The 19,285-nt window shown below is 43.6% G+C and overlaps 2 protein-coding genes across 5 annotated transcripts in view; one reads left to right on the forward strand and one right to left on the reverse strand.

Moving 5' to 3' along the window:
* The first annotated feature begins 628 nt into the window (after positions 1 to 628).
* Positions 629 to 5,682, forward strand: LOC137800324 (complement receptor type 1-like). 2 transcript variants are annotated; one of them, XM_068597476.1, is made up of 11 exons: positions 629 to 742; positions 849 to 1,043; positions 2,217 to 2,316; positions 2,406 to 2,479; positions 3,358 to 3,561; positions 3,638 to 3,832; positions 4,065 to 4,161; positions 4,756 to 4,829; positions 4,913 to 5,092; positions 5,176 to 5,352; positions 5,440 to 5,682. In XM_068597476.1, exons 1-11 carry the CDS (start codon positions 688 to 690, stop codon positions 5,466 to 5,468), a joined length of 1,380 nt encoding a protein of 459 aa, XP_068453577.1. In that variant the 5' UTR covers positions 629 to 687; the 3' UTR covers positions 5,469 to 5,682. The 2 variants fall into 2 exon arrangements, with proteins under 2 accessions (XP_068453577.1, XP_068453578.1); XM_068597477.1 differs by having other exon boundaries at positions 3,641 to 3,832.
* Positions 5,654 to 19,285, reverse strand: part of scube3 (signal peptide, CUB domain, EGF-like 3) — a 77,464-nt gene continuing 63,832 nt past the window's right edge. For all 3 annotated transcript variants that reach the window (XM_068597474.1, XM_068597473.1, XM_068597475.1), the window contains 14 exons: positions 18,482 to 18,598; positions 13,975 to 14,097; positions 13,698 to 13,814; positions 13,489 to 13,584; positions 13,260 to 13,376; positions 12,745 to 12,906; positions 11,727 to 11,930; positions 11,092 to 11,253; positions 10,815 to 10,982; positions 10,252 to 10,413; positions 9,948 to 10,145; positions 9,671 to 9,823; positions 8,884 to 8,963; positions 5,654 to 8,574 (listed from right to left, as the gene is read on the reverse strand). In XM_068597474.1, coding sequence (XP_068453575.1) covers positions 8,422 to 8,574; positions 8,884 to 8,963; positions 9,671 to 9,823; positions 9,948 to 10,145; positions 10,252 to 10,413; positions 10,815 to 10,982; positions 11,092 to 11,253; positions 11,727 to 11,930; positions 12,745 to 12,906; positions 13,260 to 13,376; positions 13,489 to 13,584; positions 13,698 to 13,814; positions 13,975 to 14,097; positions 18,482 to 18,598 — 2,012 coding nt within the window. In that variant the 3' untranslated portion in view covers positions 5,654 to 8,421. The remainder of the gene's footprint in view (positions 8,575 to 8,883; positions 8,964 to 9,670; positions 9,824 to 9,947; positions 10,146 to 10,251; positions 10,414 to 10,814; positions 10,983 to 11,091; positions 11,254 to 11,726; positions 11,931 to 12,744; positions 12,907 to 13,259; positions 13,377 to 13,488; positions 13,585 to 13,697; positions 13,815 to 13,974; positions 14,098 to 18,481; positions 18,599 to 19,285) is intronic.

Here is a 19,285-nt window from a genome sequence, read left to right on the forward strand (position 1 = left end):
CGTGAGTCACGGGGAGGGGGGGGGGGGGGGGGCTGTATCGGATTTTAAAAGAATTTAATCTGGGAGTTGCTTTGACGCCTGACACGACCTTGATGGTGTGGATTCCGATACAGAGAATTTCCACACTGATTACAAGATATTAAACCAGAACAACAACAAGATCGAGGTCGCTTAAACCAAAAGTACATAATACACAAGCCTGGATGAATAAACGGAGGAAGGAAGAAGACTGAACAAACTGCCCAGATGCCCGTCAGACCATCAGGATTATGCAGCTGACGTTTGGTTTTAATATTCTCAGAGCTGGACAGTTACATAGTTGCTATATTTTTGCAATATAAAAGATACTGCTTTCCTCAGAATCATCCACAATTACATTTTACCCACTTGTTTTTGTTTTTATTGTTCTCTTGCCGCAGGATTGTTGGAGCTTACATGTAATGTGAATGTTTGTGTGTGTGTGTGTGTGTGTGTGTGTGTGTGTGTGTGTGTGTGTGTGTGTGTGTGTGTGTGTGTGTGTGTGTGTGTGTGTGTGTGAATATTTGTGTGCATGTGTGTGCGTGAGTGTGCATGTGTGTGTGTGCGTGTGTGTGTGCGCGCGCGCGCTCCTTCCCTTTAAAAGCGTAGAGCCTCCTCCTCCATCTCCTCTGAGGCTTGTTTTCTTCTCGGAGACTCACGAGACGCGACATGAAGAACTTCGGACGGAACTTTCTGCTTCTGTCTTTCGCCTTGTTTGCTTCTGGTAAATAAAAAGTAAAATCCACATTTCGCACATTCGGGATTCTTATTAATTGATGTTTTAACTCCTTTTTTTTTCTTTTTTTTTATCTCAACAACAACAAAAAAAGCTCAAGTGCCGAATGGTTGTTCTGCACCGCCCCAGTACCCGAACATCCGTCTGAACCAGAGGTTCGCGGCCTTGCACAAGTTCTCCAGCGGGGAGAAAGTGTACTATGACTGCACGGATGACTACAGCGGCAGAGGCAGCCGAGCGGCGCAGTGCACCGACGGGAGATGGAGCCAGCTGACGCTCAAGTGCGAGAGTAAGTGCACGTGCTGGCTGTCCACGTGTTGTTGACATCGGTGAGATGCTCTGCGCGTGATTTAGATGGTTTTTAAATCACCGATCAACAGCCTGTAGCCCTCTAGCGGACGTGAAGGAAACCTGCATGTTGTTCCAACACACGTATTGTAGCAAGGCACAAAAATACATGTATTCATGCACTTTATTCATGCAGTTTTTATTCAGAGTGTTACCTTATCAACTCAATGCCCACGAGCTTGTATTTTTAAGTAGGTTGCTCTGGTGTTATATCCACATGACCAAACACTGAATGAAGATACATCAAAGTCTAAACTAATGTCCTAATTTCCTTCATGTAAAGAGAAAAAAAACGTATTTCAACAGGCTACTTTCTAAAATAATAATCAAAGAATGAGCATGTTATTAAATATTGGATAAGATTTATATTTTAAAAATCCCACTGGGATTGCTTGGTGGCGGGCGTTCCTCTGGGACTGTAACGCAGGAGTCACTTCTCCTGTTTATTTTCTTCTGTACTTGCTGATGGAGCTGAAAGGAAAACAAAGGAAGTCTTTATCAAAAAGATGTCGTGTTATTATTTTAGGAAGAAGCCTGTTGAAATGTTTCTTTGCCTAAACATTCGGAAATAGTTTAGCTTTTTTTTTTTTTAAATGTATTTTCATATTCAGTGTTTGGTAACGTGGATCCAACACGGGAGCAACTTACTTGAAAATACAAACTCATCTGTTTATGTTTTGTATTCAGTCAAACATGATAATACAATATTATTCTATATTATATACAAACACAGAGACTGAAAAGGTGTAAGTAGACAAACTAATGCATAAATGATTTGAACCCCATGGAGGAGACAAAGCGATGTGAGCTCTTGAGTGTGTGTGGCGGTCAGACACGTCCGTGTGGAGTTGAAATAACCTTGGGAGCACAGACCTGACGCACGCCGTCACGTTGGCTTCAACTTGAAGCAGAAGTACACAACCAACATGTTACACAATGCATCCATTAAACCCCCGTGAGGTTGGCACAGGGGCGTTCCACAGCTTCTGTGGTTTGTGTTTTTGCAACGTGATGAAATGAAAACATCTGCCTTGTTTTTTGTTTTTTCAAAGTCTGTCTGGCAAATCCTGGTTCACCGTCGTTTCCTGTTCATTCACAATCTCATTTCCCACAGAGAAATCATGCGGTAGCGCCGGGGAGCTGCCGAATGGAGACTTCCAGTACGAAGGGAACGCGATCCTCGGGGATAGAGTTTACGCGATATGCAACCAGGGGTGAGACGAAGGCCAAAAGGAAATGCTTTGAAACTCTGTTGGAATATAATCTCTGAATTTTGTTGACTCATTCATCTCCGTGTTGACAGATACACTCTGAAGGGATTCAACTACATGACCTGCAAGCGGTCCGGCTGGTCCGGTGATTTCCCGTCTTGTGTGGGTGAGCGTCAGGGCCGTCCTCACAAACCTGTCAATCCTCCTCACACGCTGTGGTCGCTCCACCTCAGAGGTGTTGTGTTCAGGGACACCCGTCTGAATGTGACGCACAACTAAGGGCGTGACACTAAGGGCGAGACACTCTGTCGTCTGTAGTTTTCCGCTGAATTCACCAAAAGTCAGCGTTAGATGATGCCTCATCTTTATATTTAAACAAAAGAGAAATCAATTTTGGAAGAGTTGTGGCAATATCTAGTTGAACGGTCATAAAATGGCATACCATGTATGAAATTTTCTCCGGTCATTTTTCAAAATAAAACCAGCCTTGTTTTTTTTTTTTTTCATTATTGTTTTTTTCATTCTTTCTGTGCCGCCCGGTACCAAGGGGACGTTGCGTCACTCGCTCACAGACGAAGCCGTTTTTGAGCGTGATTCAACAGCATGGCACCAAAACGTACATCCTTTAAACACACACATAATCACACACCCAGCATGTGTGTGAGCAAATTTTGGGTTCAAACTGCACCATCTTTTCATACGTTTGAGAAGTTGAGAATGTTCCTCGATTTGGGTCTCGCCTTGTCATGAAGGGTGATGGTGGGTCCCGGAGCCAGACCAGTTGAGAAACCACTGTACTCGAAGACAGAAAGAAAACTCAAACAGACTAACTGCGTGGACTCTAAATCTGGCCTCCGGGTTATCTTAAAAGGCCAGAAAGCCTGGAGCTTTCAAATGTGCATTTTTAAAAAAATGCTCTGATCAGTGCAAGGTGGATTTGCAAAAGGTGGATATGACGCAATGTGAAAAAAAAGGTATCACGCATTACTACTTTACATTACTTTCCTTGATTAGACACAAGACAACTAATGTGTCTCTCTTCAGCGGGAGAGGCCACTTGCTCCGCCCCGGCAGTGCCCAACTCTGTGAACAGCACCGGAGCTGTTTCTGTCTTCCGAGTGGGCGACCACGTGACCTTCACCTGCAATCGGGGTTTCCATATGGATGGAGCTCAGCAGATCGCTTGTGGGCCCGCGGGCCAGTGGCAACCTCGGCCTCCTCGATGCCTAAATTCCCCCGATAAAGAGAGTGAGTTGGGCCGGTGCCGTGTTTTCTATCTAAAGGTGGTAAAACGTCTTGTTCACCTGCACTGTCCTGGTTCTAGCAGGGGGGTGCGGCGCGCCAGTCACCGCCCCGAACTCCAACGCCAACCTCGTCGACAAGTACATCGCGACGACCTCTTTCACCTCCGGCGCCAGAGTCCAGTACAAGTGTGCCGTGGGATACGACCACTCGGGCGGCAGCAGGTACCGCAGGTGTGTCGAGGGGACGTGGACGCCACTGCTGCTGAAATGCCGACGTGAGAACTTTTTAAGATCCTTGTTTGAAAAGTTGTATTCATGCTTTTCTATACTGCTGAAGATCTGAACTCTTTGAATTCCATGTCAAATGTGCATGTGTGTTCAGAAATGACCCAAGAACAATATCTGATTAGTCGGCTGACTATTTGGATGAAAGTTATTGCTCGCAATATATTACGAAAAAAGCCAAAATGACTTGTTCTAACTTGACCTTCTTTTCTTGCTCAATAGGAAAGCTGTGTGGCTCAGCAGGAGAGATTATGAACGGGCTGTTCACCTACACCGGGGTGGAGTTTGGAGACACTGCTACAGCCGTCTGTGACGAGGGGTAAGGACCTCGACATGGAACTGGAGTAGAACAGACGTTTGGCTGTTTGCTTTGGTCATTTAAAAATGGCGTGCAGCGCTGTGCAATGACCACAGACATGTATAATGAGTGAGCTCGCTTCAATGGTCAGTTCTTAATAACAGTCCACATAAAAATGTTTCTTTAAATGTCATACAACTCTTTTAATGACTTCCTTTATGGCATACTATGACTTTTGACTTGATGTACGAGGGCTTTTTTTACGGCCTCCTGACTTTTTGTGACCTACTGTCCAATGACTTATGACTTCGTTGACGTTATACAATGACTTAGGACTTTTTTTATGGCTTGTTTCAATGTGATATACTGTGGTGATTTTAGCTATACTTGTCACAGAGTAGACTAATGACATAATGTGACTTTTTCAACCTATGAGTTAGGGCTTTTTCTTTTTTATTGACCGACACTAAGTTGGGCCGCTACAGCACTATACATAAAAACAGTCACTGAGACTTAGCAGGATGGTCAATGTTTCATACATATGTTTATTTAAATGGGAAGATTTTGCATTATCCATCTCAAACTCTCCGAATTTCTTTTTTTTTTTCCCATTAGGCATCTTCTTGTGGGACGGGCAACCAGAAACTGCATGAGTAGAGGCTGGGACGGACGTGTTCCTGCATGTGAAGGTGCGGCGACCTCTCATTTCTCATGTGGCCTTTTATGTTTCCTTCCTCTTCATCCGTGCCAACAACTGCTCTATCTCTTCCAGCTGCGGTCTGTGCGGAGCTTCCAGCAGCGACGAATGCAGAGATGAAAGCGTTTCAGGAGCCGCCGTACATGTACAGGGCCGTGCTCAGCTATCACTGTCGCGTGGGAACCCTTATCGGACCGAAGAGCATCTGGTGCACAGCGGATGGGACGTGGAACCATCCTGCTCCCAAGTGCCAAGGTAAGGACCCTTAATGCCAACGGCTCATTTTATAGTCATATCAAATACGATGAAGATTTATGAAATGAGTTGTTTCCTCACAGAAATAACATGCCAAGCGCCAAAGGTGGCCAACGCCTACTGGATGAGACATCAGTCCACGTATAAAAACAGGGACACTATATCAATAGAGTGCGACTGGGGCTTCACAAAGAGCGGCCCGAGCACGATTACCTGTGGCGCCGATGGCCGATGGTCACCTGGCCTCCCGAAATGTACCCGTAAGTGATCAATTGCTTGGTTGCAAGTTGCATTATATTCTTAGTTTTGCGGTACTTATAATTAATGATCAAATTGTTTTATTTCAGCACGTCGGAACCAATGGAGGCGCTACTGAGTTATCTGAAACGTGAAAAGACAGTTTTCAATCAAACAGGTAAAACCGTCCACCAGCAGTCAGCGGAGGACTGAATGGTCATTTAAGCTTCCTCTTTCTTCTATAAGTAGAACGTAATACACCTCTAATAATGCACAAATGGATATATTTTCTTACTTGATCATAATACTTGTATAAACTCATCATACAGACATTAAAATATGTTTGAAATGAAGCTGAAGTACAGTATGTTTATTTCAATAAGTGTCTCGGGCAGTAACGAGTACAAACCGGTTTCATTCACCTCTGTACATAGCTTTTCTCTTTTTTTTTTTAAACAGTTGATAATGTTATGTATCATCTCTATAGACTAAACGGTGAGTGAGCATTTCATGAACAAACAAGCTACAAGAAAATAAGAACACCAATTCCATTCATTTAAAAAGACAATACAAAATCCAGACATTTCTTTACATGAGCAATAACAATTCAAGTGCAAATATCATTATCAACTCTATGATACATCATAGCAAACTCTCGTTAAAAAGGCAACAATTAAAAAAATAAAAGAACAAAAAAACGTATCGGGTTGCAGGAAAGAAGCTGATTCTGGTGGGAGGGGCACATGGGCTGAGGGGTCCCACTGGGATGCTGCCTGGGCCCACTGGGATTCTGCCTGTTGGCAGGCACTTCATGGACATATTGACATGAGTTCTTCGTGGCCCAGCGTCGCCCTGCTTTGACAATATGGTCAAAATCCCTTTTGTCATCCTACAGTTTGAACAGCCTACTTAATATAGAGCTTGAGACGGTACATGTCGTATCCTGTACCACTTATATTTACACAAGTGTCCCCCCTAACCCCCCCGAACACTGCGTAGGGATCATAATAATCATCATGCAGCCATCTATACCAATTTGACTGAAATGGTGGCGCTAAGGATTTTAGGACTAGTGGGACTAAGCAATAAGTCCAGACATGTAGAGAAATATTTATTCCCTTTCTTGCTAAGCGTCCTTCTGGAGTCGCCCTCAGCCCCGACCCCACTGATTTAAAACTATTTTGTAATGAGTGATCTTAAGAGGCGCTGCAGTCGGTTTGTTACCTCGGGACAGACTGTTTCCCTTCATTTCCAGTCATTTTGAAACCTGTCCAGACGAGGGCGCTATCGGTCTCATCCGATTCCCGGCAAGAAAGCAAATTAAGTTTATTTCCCCAAAAAGGTCAAGCGATTCCTTTTTTATTTTTTTTATTTTTTTAAATCTACTTGGGAGATCCTAACATGGAGCATAGAGATAGTTTTTAAAATAATTTTACCCTGTTTTAGTTGCTGTTTTGAAATCACAATATTTTTTTTTACACACCAAATACTCAGTTTTTATTACATTTCTTGACAGACTTTTTTTTTTGTTGAATTTCTCTGAATACGAGCAGTTACACATTGCAACCTAAACATCTTCTGCCCATAGTGATCGATAAATATTTAATACAATGAGTCAACAAGAATGCAGCCTAAATCACATTTCACAAGCTTTTGTTGTGGGGTCACAAGAGGGCGTACCCAAAAAATTAAGATGTTTTCATTCATTGCACTTTGTACTTAAAAAAAAAAAAAAAAGAGTAGGAATGACGGGCTCTAAATTTAGTGCACAAAACAAAAGTGACCCGTCCTTTTTGGGCGGTCTTTGGAAGAGCTGTCTTCATTGGGACAGAACAAAAAGAAGTGGGGCGTTGGAAGGGAGTACCGGGCGTCTTTGGATTTGAAAAGGGGCGGGACGTGATGGGCGGAAAGCAATTTCTTTTTTTTGAGGGGGGGGGGGGGTCCTGCGTACGAAATCTAGGATTAAAAGAATTCAACCCTCGTCTAATTAATTTTCATTATTTACAAGAATGAAATAAAAACACGATAAAACTGGTAGTCCACAGACTGGCGATGTGACATTATCAACTCACTGCGTGTACGAAACTAAGTATTTCAGACGTGGAGCTTCCTTAGTTTCAAACCTAGAGACTATCGGTGTGTCGAGTACATCAGAAAGACGATATGAGATTGAAGAATTAAAGTGACCTTTTAAAAGAAGCAGCAAACATAATGTCCCTTGAAGACATTTCTCTTTCTCTCTCTCTCTCTCTCTCTCTCTCTTTCTCTCCGAGACATGTTCCACTAGACCTCACGTTATCTAATTTCTGTGGCTCTCAATTATTAGTTTGTTATTATTATTATTACTCTCCAAAATGTCCACAATGTTCCTGGAATAATGAACCACCGATTCGCGTTTGTGAAAGGGCAACAGAAATGATCTGAGTGTTTGGAGAACGCTGGTCCGGTCTAGACGGACGGAACGAGACATGAACTGTTTTAACAGTAAAAAAAAAAAAACCTTGGAAACTGCTCTAAGAGCGGAAATATAGGAATGAGCGGGAACGTCGCTGTGACGCAAATTTAACAGCCGCTTCCTCCTCGAGGACGGCGCTCAGACACTGGAGATGGAACTAGGGTTACGCAAGACTTACACAACACTTAACAGTCATACTTAATGGTAGGAGTTGGAGCTCAGACCGCTCATTGAAGCAAATACAATAACTAGCTATCAAGCTCAAACAGCGCGCACACAAAGCGTCACTCCTACTGTCTGAAACGGGCGTTTCTATCGGTTTCATTGCACAACCGAAACCAACCCCACTCACATACTCTACACACCCATTAAATGCTTGAGCTCGGGATTGCAGACCTGCGCTGAAAAGCAGATTGACCAAAAACAAAACAAAAAAACAACCTAAAACAAAACAAAAAAAAAAATGTCATTATTTCTCAGGTCTGCATAGTGTTTATTGTCAAAGCCTATGGAAAATAAGAGAGGGGTAAACATACAAGTATGTTTTGTGTTTCAGCCCTGTGAGAGTTGTGGGACGGCCTGCAGGTGGAGGGGGGTGGGGGGGTCACAATCCCGCGCTTCAGCCGCCGTGCAGGCTTTACTTGTACGGTCGCAGGAACGCGGACACTTTGCTGCTGATGAGGCGGATGAAGGAGCGAGGAAGCATCTCGTTGGACTCCCGAGTGGTGTACTTAAAGTAGTTGTTTGGGTGAGCCAGCACGTCAAAAAGAGTCTTAATCAGTTTTTTATCCTGGAGGGAAAAACAGACGGGTGTTAATGTGACACATGAATGCATATTTTCTTTACTAATCCTTTGAATAACATTTGAAGCTACTGCACAATGCTGGAACACAAGCAACGCTCCTACTATAAGAAAACATTAGCAGTTCATTCGAGTATCTTCTGACTCATGCAAGTACCAATATGTTTGTTAGCGACAGCTTTGTTTGGTCTAAAAGGACCTCAAGGTGCGGCATGTGGTTGAACTGAGTCACCTCTCCCAGGTGGTCTTGAGTGTCAACAAGAAGTCAGACACACAGTCAGAAGTAGAGCTGCTCACCTTGAGGATTTCTTGATGGTTTTCTGAGGCATACAGTCTTCCATCTCGCACTATGTCCTCTACGAGCTGTTCATAGTCCTCTGAATTCATAAACACACAAGATTCAATTGCTTCTAGTCACAACAGGACATTTGTGAAAGACTTAACTTTGTCTCTGACAGGACTTAGACCATTAAAACGTTTTTAAAAAAAAGTCACATTAACATACCCTCCCTCCCCATTACCCTTAGTGGTCCAACTTTGAGAATTTGACCTCCGTCCCAACACAATGCAAAGGACAGAATCTAGTTTGTGGCGCTCACAGTACTGAACAATTGTATTTGAACATGTTTGCTGCGGCATCATTTTCCAGGAGAATAATGCATAAAGATTCTGCTTTGGTAGAAAGTAGGTCTCATAAAAGAGAGCTGATTATTCAGAGTAACCAGGACACTGTTCCAGGGAAGATGGAGGCTCTGTCAGTGTTTGAGGAAATGCATTTTTGTTACTCCTTATTTTTGTTATTTGTAGCTTACACTTTACATGTCATAAAGTAACCAATCTACCAACTATTTTACTTCTATATCTTTCCAAAATGTCATCACTTTGTGTTATCCTATTAGAAATTTGTATGAAATAGTCATAATTAGCATGACTGTGACCTCACAGAGCACGTTTTGGCCATGACTAGAGTCCAAGTGGACTTTTTTTTTTTAATTCCACATTCACGACAATGTGATGCACAGACTTCGACGACTTTAAAGATAGCCAACGCACAAGCTTATGTCAAACGGGGAAGGTCACGTACCATCATAGGTGACGTAGGGGATCTGAAAGCCTCTGGCGCTGTTTGCTTCGTTGGACTTGAAGTTGATCCAGAGGCGTCTGGAGCGAGCGGTGAAGGCGATGGGCCGCTCGTACGTCTGACACGTCTCGTAGGTGGTGATGGATGTGGCCGACCCTTGCACAGGCGGAAAAAAAACAAAACAAGACAATGGTGACTAATCAGGTTTGTGTGGTGCAATTATTATACAGTGTGATTGCTGAATTCTGTTGAAATGTCAACAGGGACGAGAGACACTCACAGTTCTTCCTCATAACTAGCACGTCTCCGCACTCGTCCTCCGAGGGCAGGAAAATCTCCGGCACGACAATTAGGATTTTGCGCTTGCTGGGCGGGTTGATGTTCCAAATGCACTCGACGTTCGCCGGGTAATTGCCGGGATAGTTGGGGGACTCGATGTAGCCCATGAATTCGCCCATCTCGCCGCCACACTGCCTGTCTAGAAGCACAAAACACAAACGGCGCAAATGAGGCTCCAGCTCGTGTTTTAGAAAAAGCTAAAAAAAAAATTAAAAAAACACGAAAACGGTCATTTTCATACTCACTCTTGCACTGCGAGACACTTGTGGCGCCGTCGAAATCTGTGGTGGTGTTCCCGGGGCAGGAAATACAGTAGTTCTGTCTGAACTCTGTCTGATACGTCCCCACCGGGCAGCGGATACATCGGTGTACTGTGGTGTTGTAGTAATGACCCGGAGAACACTGAACTGCAGGGCAGAAATGTGTATATACATATATATTAATTGGGGAAGGTTTTGCAGAAATATGTGTGTATGTTTTCTTTCTTTGACTGTATTCAATTCAGTTTATTTTGTATAGCCCAAAACCACGAATACAAAATTATCCTCAGTGGGCTTTACACTCCGCACACAAAACATTACTGTCCCAGGACCTCACACCAGATCAGGAAAAACTCCCCGAAATAAAGATACTGAAACCCCTTTAACAGGGAAAAAAGGGAAGAAACCTTCAGGAAAGTAACAGAGGAGGATCCCTCTCCCCAGATGGACAGAAGCTATAGATGTCATGTGACCAGAATGAGCGACGTAACAGAGTTACAGCACATTACATGAATAAATATAAACATATAAAAGCAGCACAAGCTGACCTTTGACTTCACAATCATGGAAGGAGCTGGCCCCTTCGCGCTTGGTGCCCAGTCCTCCTCCACACGGGAAGCACAGAGTCCGTCCCAAGTCTGGTTGGTAGGAGCCCTGAGGGCACGACTGGCAAGGTTTGAACCCGTCGTTGGAGAAGGACCCCGTTGCACACTGGCCTGGATTTGATATGTAGCGCACGGAGAGACGGTTTACTCAGTAGGAATTCATAATAACTATCAGGAATACGTGTTGGACATTGTTAAACATGAACGAGCGGTAGGCTACCTGCACAGGAGGAGATGTTTCGTGCCCCGACAGGCCCGTGGCCGTCGCTGCCGGGGCAGAGGTCACAGGCCAGCTGCCCCTCCCTCTCCTGGAACGTGCCGGGTGGACACTGGACACAGCGCTCCTGCTCCCCGTGGTAGTACGACCCCGACAAGCATCTGACTGAGAGAACATCCACAACAGCTCTGGTCAGAGAGGACTCAATTTAAAATCAGTAAAAAAAAATTTAAAAAAGTGCACGTAAACTCATAATAAATACTTTACTGGTACATATTCGGTTTGCTGATTCTGTGATGTCTTTTAGAAAACAACTAAAGACTTACCTGTTTATGCGGGTGTTTGTTTAAATACCTACGACCTGCTTTTATCTGTTTTTATTTGTTTTAATGTGTTTTTTGCTGCTCCGTCCTATAATGTGTAATTATATAAAATGTATATTAATAATTTTCTGTCCTCCCTATATATAATAATAGGCAGCCTTTATGGATAAAGACCTGTATTGGACTCTAAAGGTGTACCTAATAAAGCGGACATCGTTTACTTCCCCTCACGAGACCTTGTATTGCAGGTTTTGACATCGTATGACAGCATAAGACAGCATATCCCAGTAAAATATCTCAGCTCTCCAGTCTTACCACAGCGGCCGCTGTCCCTCTCCCAGCCCGGGCCGCAGTTCTCATGACTGGGCGCCGCCTGGGGAAGCTTCTGGGCCACCTCGTATTCCAAACCGGCGACTCGGATCAGGAAGCGCTCCTGGTTGATGGACTTCTTCAGGGCCTTGATGTACGTCTTCACCTGCTTCTCCATGCGCTGTCTCAGGCAGCTGAGATTGCAACTCCCTGTTTACGGTCAAATGAAAGCCATTTGTTTGAGTCACAAGCACACAGCAGATCCGGATGCTATTACTTTCAGTATGTGGAGCGTACTCTTCTGACAGATGGTCCTGGACTTTAACGGATGATTTATAAATGTGTTTTATTTCTTACAAAAACTAACTTCATTAGAAAAAAAACAACGTAAGAACTTGTTCCTCTTCAAGGGAGTGCTGAACCGTTTCTTATACATTCAGAAGTGACCATCATAAGCTTAATTTTAGCCGTGAAACGGCGCACTCCCACTTACGGTTTAATAATATTTATCGCCTTCAAAATAAAAGCACTTTACAACAAAACAGGAAACCAAGTACATTTAGCTTAGGACAGACAAAAACATGTAACAAAAAACAACAACATAGATTGGCAAACAGTGTCCAACTTTAGCACACATTGAGTTTCTTACAGTGTGGATTAATATGCTAATTAAAGCGATTAATCGTCATTGTTCGGTTTGATAAAACTAGTGAGGAATGTCGTCAGAATTACCCAGAGCGCAAAGCAACAGATCCACAACACACACACAGGTTGTTTGTCCTCCAAGCCTCACAACTATTTAAAATAAATTCAAGTTAATAAAATAGCCGATTCCTTTTTTGTCATTCTGCAAATTGTTTTAGCTGTTCTTGTATATTTGAAGGTTTTTGCGAGCAAAAACATGTGCGCCAGTACTTCAGTGAATGTGGATATGAGGTTGCAAGCTTTGACGAAAGATAAATAGTCTGTTGTCAGTACTGTGAAGTCCTCTCAAGGTCAACGCAGACAGGAACGGCTGACTGACCTGTCGTGTCTCCAGGTTTGACCTCGGCTTCCAGCTCCAGAGTGATACGCGTCACCTCTTTGTTGGAGGGGTTGCGAGCACGTCGCCCTTTAGCTTTCTTAGAGGAGTCACATTTGAGGTTAACGAACGTCACCAGACAGTTGCTGCAGGGCTGCCCCCCTCCTGTGAACGACAGGGCGTCAGTCGACGCCAATCGCACATCAATACAGAATAATGCAAGTTGATTCACGTTTAAGACATCGAGATCTATAGTTTGACTCATCATTTATGATTTTCTTCTCCATTGTTTGTCTATAAAATATCTGAAACAGTCTAAAGCCCCAACATATTAATTGTATGACAAAAAACAGCAAATGATTACCGACATTTTTGCTTAAAAAATGATTAAAAACAAGTATTATATATATTTTTTTTAAAAGCATTTCAAGTGAATCAGCTATTTTCTTCAGCTCTTAAATACACGGTGTACCCGTTTAAATGTCTCTACATATCAGCATCTCTCTACACAGACGGACCTGGTCCAAGTGTCCGTCCTCTGTCCTCCGTCCTGCCGGTCAGCTTCGGGTGCAGGTGACATTTGGCGTTTTTAATCTTGAAGGAAGCCGTCTGCTTCACTGGAGGGGTCAAAGCCTCTACAGACAAACAACAGCACAGTGGGTAGGAGGCAGCACACGGGGCGGCAGCACACCGACAGACTGATCGTTCAAAGGTGTTTCATTATAGGAATCTGGTGGGGCAGCGAACCTATGCAGCTCTGACTATTGCTGGAGTTGTGCCTGGAGAGGGACTTCCCTCTGAAGATGGGAATCCCACAACTGACTGAGTAGCTGTTATCAGACTCTGCAAAAAGAAAAATGTCACACACACACACACAAATAAAATAAGTCTCGAGAATGCTTAGATTAAAAACTGCATCTGTTTTGCGATTGCGCGCTCACTGCGGGGCGACATACCTGCCAGATAGTGAGCCTTAGAGGCACAGGTCAGAGAGCAGCTCTCCTTCTTGCCCGTCTTGCTACAGGTCAGAGTGGCCTTCGGTGCCACCAGCCCAAGAGGACATTTCATCAACTCTGAGGGAAAATAAAAACCCACAGAGAATCACACACTGTAGGCAAAGAAAGCAGAGAGGTAGTGAGAGATATTGTTTCCCCCCCAGGCGACTGGTATGAGGAGAAACGCTTCGAGTGTGTGTCAGTGACTTGACCACAGGGGGGCAGTGCCGCTGCATACCAACACAGTCTTTCCTGTTCCAGTGCAGCTTGTAGCCTGGTGGACAGGTACACTCGTAGCTCCCCAGGGTGTTGATGCAGCCGTATTTACAGCCTCCACGGTTTATGCTGCACTCATCAATATCTGTGAACAAATAGGTTGACATTAAGGCTTTGAGCAAAAGTTTCACCAGGACACTTTAAAGCACACGTACTTTAAAACATAAAAGGAGGGAAAAGGCTCTTCGATATAAAATCAGAAACACCGGAAGAAACGCACTGTGAAATTCACAGTTATCAACTGGCAGCCGCTGACATGTAACTTACTGTAAAAAACACACACAGATTATCAGTTAGTCATTTTCTGGATACAATGATTTTTTACAGTAGATTTTTGGTTACTTTGATTTTCCACAGCACTTTTTATGTTACTGTGTTTTTACACAGTACAATATGTATTACTCTGATTTGTACAGTAAAGCTTTGACTACTGTAATATTTGAATGAATACACTGTATTTTACTGAGAAATACATTACAGTGCTCACAAACAGTAAATTACTGTGGATTTCACAGGTGTTTTTTTTACAGTGTGAGAAACAACGTGGCCGGTCCAGAAAGATCTGGACTCAATTGCAACAGCAAAACCAGAACCGTTGAGCAACAGCACAGATGTGAATGAGGAGTCCATGAGAGGAGGTCGGGTCACTTCATCCCGTCCAGAGTCACATTCTATGAAGATTAATGCGTTTGAGAAGTTAAAATGTCTTCTTCGTTTTGGTGTTGCCCCGCACTCAACTTCATGCTCAATGCCCTTTTTTTTTTTTTTTTTACGAATTGTGGTAAACAGTTAAATTATAAATCACCTTTTTCCAAACACACGCGGAGCTAAACCCAATAAAAGCATTTGGGATGCAGATGCAGGCCGGCGGCCATCGAGCGCCAGAGACACGGGGAAAGAGACGCAGATGACGGCTGTGATTGATGATCTTGGTCCCGCTGACGTGAAACGCTCTTTTCGTTGTCGTATTCAATTATTTAGCCGGGATAAAAACAGTCTGCGTGCCTCAGCAATCCCCGAAGAAGAAGATGATGAGGACTTCATCAACGGCAAAGTGTTGCCAGAGCTGCTCGGAAATGCTGCGAGAGGTGCGCTGCTCATCCTCTGCATCAACGCACTCAATTTAAAGGACAAAGAGCTCTAATGAATTTCTGATGGGAGCGCCGCTCATCTGCCAGCCACTGTTATTTTGACTTCTTTGTTCCTCTTATACTTGAAGCCAAAGACATGTATTCCGACCTTCCTCCGAAGTGTTTTCGTTTGCATGCTCTTACAGAACAGAGCAGTGACGAGCGGGGGAAAGAAAAACAACAACAAAAAAGACAAACTGACAGTTAGACTCAACAATGGCTTTGTGTAATTTGAGAGGAATTTCGTGACGGTTTTCCGAGAGTGCGTGGAAATCTTGCACATCCTCGCAATTTAAAAATCACATTCGAGCTCTGAGTCATCAACGTCAGAAACTCCCAGTCCCAAACGCCATAACGTGAGTATTTAGGAGGAACGCATTCTGGACAGCTTCAGTATTTTTACAAATGAACCGATAAGATATAGACTTCCCCGTTCAGGGGAGATTCAATTCATGCTTTTCTTTCCGATCTCCACATGCATTTCTCAGCTCCAGCAGAAAGCCCCTCTGTTGAGCAATGCCGGTTGGCTCAGATGAGGTAAATTAAAAAATAATTACAAAGTATTTAGTCCCAACTGCTCTGAGTCTCACTCATTTCCCGACCAGTTCAGCTAAAAATGATCGGATTGTTTTGCTAGCCGAGAGGGAGAATGGCTGGATATAATCTCACTCGGGGAGGAATGTTGACAGGCCCCGGCACAATGCTCGACAGCAGGTCGCTGACCTAATTGGGTTTGTTTAGGGTGAGTCTATTGTTAAACACTGAGCACAGGCTTTCTGGATTGTTTGGCAGTTATATTCCGGTTGATAAAACCACACGTGGAATAACATAACCTTGGTTGTGGCCAGGAGTGAAAAAAAAAAAAGTACACCGGGGAGAGCGCCATAAATCTCTGGGGTTATCTAACAGTTCTGACAGCGCCGATGAAAAGCAAAGAGGAAATCATTCATCACCTTCTCTCTCTCAACAATGGTATCGGGAGTCACTTAACGCCCGACCACCTTCTCTCCATTCAGCAGCTCACTGCGGCCTGATCACAGTCCATCACGTTAGTAAAAGCCCTACAAATCCAATTCTGGTGTTTTTGACAGCTCATACAGCCTCCTCCTGTGTGTGTGTGTGTGTGTGTGTGTGTGTGTGTGTGTTTCAACCATATATACAGGGGTGGATGAGATGAAAGCAACCCTTTACATTATAACACAAGCTCTCAGCAGCATTATGATCATCGCTCAGTCTCAACTGAGCTTCAAAAAGGAGATTTGCATGATACTAATACATATCTTCCACTGTGAAACAGTTAATGCCATTATTTTATATTCATATTATTCATATCTACATTTCTGTCATGCAGATTGACTATGTTGTAAATCTATTACATTGTTTATTCTGTACTCCATTACATTTCTATTGCCTCTCTTATCAGGTTTCCTCAATTTTTTTTCAACCCCTTAAAGTTTGTTTTTTTCCTTCTCCGATGGTCCAAGGGCAGAGGATGTCCTTTGTTGTACAGATTGTAAAGCCCTGTAAGGCAAATTTGTGCAGTTGGGCTACATAAATAAAATTGTATGTGGCTCTTGTGTCGTAAGAAACAAACATTTTGAAGGTTTAGTTTTATTAGACTGCCAAAATGTAGACAGGAAACATGTGGAGAAATGGAGGTTAAAAAAGGCAAGTTCCATTTAGACGGTCCCGTTTCTGTCTCTTTAAAGGGGTGTATCTCACTCCACTGTTGTGTTTGTGACTTCACGATATCGTACATGTTAACGCTCTCTGGTCTCATTTCTTATTCTACATTCTGTTGCAACATTCCTGATCAGCCGACCTGTCAAACTACAAACAACAAAAAAGAAGAAGAAGAAGAAAAGAACAAATCACTGCAAAGCTATGTATTTCAAGTGCATATGCTGTCTCTCTCCGTCTCTCTCCCAGAACTTCTGCGAGGCCCTGAGGCGCTGGAGACAGCAGCAGATTCTTACTGGTGATACACACCCCATCAAAGGGCCGCCGCGAAAAAAAACCCTGATGTGCTCTGGCGGGCCTCTTGCTGCCTGCGAGGCAGATCTGACGCGCCCCCACACACCTCCTTCTGACACCAAAGGCTGTTTCTGCTATCTATTCCACACCAGAGTACTGTAGGTACCTGCTAATGTTTAATGAACATGGTCATACTCCACCTCCACCTTCATGTAACTACAGCACACATCACCAACATCTCACGTTTGCTGCCAAGTGCAGAAAAAGTTCTCAGATTAATTTCCCGCCTCGGAGGCACCACCTGCTTTCCGCTCATTTCAAATCGATTTTTAAAAAAAATCAACTTTCAGAGACTTGAAACTGGCTCGAGAAAGATCAAATGTAGTTATTGTACAAGAAAGCAGTTGCATGCAGAGACTATACGAGGTGACATGCAGCGTCTGATGGTGAAAAATGTAACAATACAAATGAACTTCAATACCAATCTTGTGGTATGAATGACTTGCTGTTAGGAAGCAACTCAAAATGGTCAGATGATGGAATTACCTTCATTTAAAAAGCTTTTTTTCAAATGACCAAATGTTCACTTTGATGAATTACCTTTCAAGACGCATGAAGTTGACAAATGACGTTGAGTTTCACGCACATTATCTAACAAGACTAAGAATCTACGGCCAGGTTAGCGTCTCTGTGAGCTACATGCTAACACCGGCATGCTAACAAGCTGATGTTTAGCAGATGTTTTGTTCTGCATTTAATGTTCAACATCTTATTACGACACGTCAGCATAATTCGCATTGAACACAAAACACAGTTGAGCTATTTGGCATTTGGATATGAGCCAAAGTACTGGAAAAGTATAAGAGTTAGGAGCTATGAATGTGTGTCCAGAATCCCTCTGAAATCAATAGAAGAGTTGTTCCCTCAAAGCCACAAATATCAAACTCATGGTGGCGCTTGAGGAAACGTCAAAGAGATTGCCGGAGTCCTCTGGAGACAACGCATCTCTGTATGAAGTTTCGTGGCAATTTATCATTTAGTTGTTGAGATGTTTCCATCTCGAACAAAAGACCATCTGACAGACAGAGAGCTCAGTTGCTAGCATGGCTAAAAACAACCACAGGCTGAAAAGTAGGATACCAAAGTAAAGGAGCACGCTTTAGAAATATCTGTTCTGGTCCTTGACTACAGACAGCATGTCGCAGGAGGCTTCAAGCTGTCGGTAGGAACTTAAATGAACATTAGTTGTGTTTCGTTCCTGTCAAACATCAGAGCGACCAACGGAGGAGGGCCAGCGGAGAGGTGCAGGATGCAGAGCGACGGCCAGGAGAGATTCACATGAAGAGACAAGGCGTGCCGGCTCACCCCCACAGTGCGCCAGGCCGTACAGGACGTGGCCTTTGTGACACAGGCACTGGAAACTTCCGGCAGAGTTGACGCAGAAGTGGTCGCAGGCGCGATCGAAAGAGCACTCGTCGATGTCTGCACAGAGAGAAAAGACACGCCGTTAGAAAACCTCTCAAAGCAATTCAACAAATCACACGAAAAAGATCTTCAAACTGCACTTTTTTTTTTTCTTCTTCTGTTTTCATCTTTTGTCAGGAATTGAAATGGGTCAAAACACACATGGCAACAACGACAAAAAAACAAAAAGAAAAAGCATCTTTTGAAAGCAAGACGTCTTCCGTCTGGTACTCGGTAAAGTGGTTGACCTCCTGCCGTCGTTCAGTTTTCCATTTTGATGTACTGAAATGGAATTCTTGAAGTATTTTCTGAAATAACAAGCAACAACAGCAGGAGTCAGAAGAGCGTCTGCTCTCTGCTCAATAATAGGAGCTGAAGGGCCGTTTTCTCCGCTCATAAAACCCGCCAATCACTTTCCCTTTTCTCCTCTTAACCACACCGTAGGTTAGAATCCCCACAGTGGTACGTCTCTTTCTTTGGTTCGGAGGCCATATGGTTTAAAATCCTTAGCATTTAAATAAATATCAGATGCAGATAGAATGAGGTCTGCTTTTACTGTCTTTGGTCCTACAAATCCACATAGCAAGAGCTCTTTCCTGCCCGGCAGTAAAGCCTCTATATGTCTTTTTAGTCTTTCATATGGCCTCCCCGTCTCATCTCTTTGAGATCCTCTGCTTTCTTACACATGCATGCTGACAAGTCGCT

Source organism: Clinocottus analis, unplaced genomic scaffold (genome assembly GCF_023055335.1).
Source record: "Clinocottus analis isolate CAN_PGR_092001 unplaced genomic scaffold, fCliAna1.0.p SCAF_4, whole genome shotgun sequence".
In the NCBI taxonomy this organism is placed as follows: domain Eukaryota; kingdom Metazoa; phylum Chordata; class Actinopteri; order Perciformes; family Cottidae; genus Clinocottus; species Clinocottus analis.

Bases quoted from the DNA above. Each gene is read 5' to 3' on its own strand.
- LOC137800324 (XM_068597476.1), top strand. From the start codon at position 688: ATGAAGAACTTCGGACGGAACTTTCTGCTTCTGTCTTTCGCCTTGTTT. The intron at 1,044-2,216 runs GTAAGTGCACGT...CATTTCCCACAG, and splicing joins GCTGACGCTCAAGTGCGAGA to AGAAATCATGCGGTAGCGCC. The intron at 3,562-3,637 runs GTGAGTTGGGCC...TCCTGGTTCTAG, and splicing joins AAATTCCCCCGATAAAGAGA to CAGGGGGGTGCGGCGCGCCA.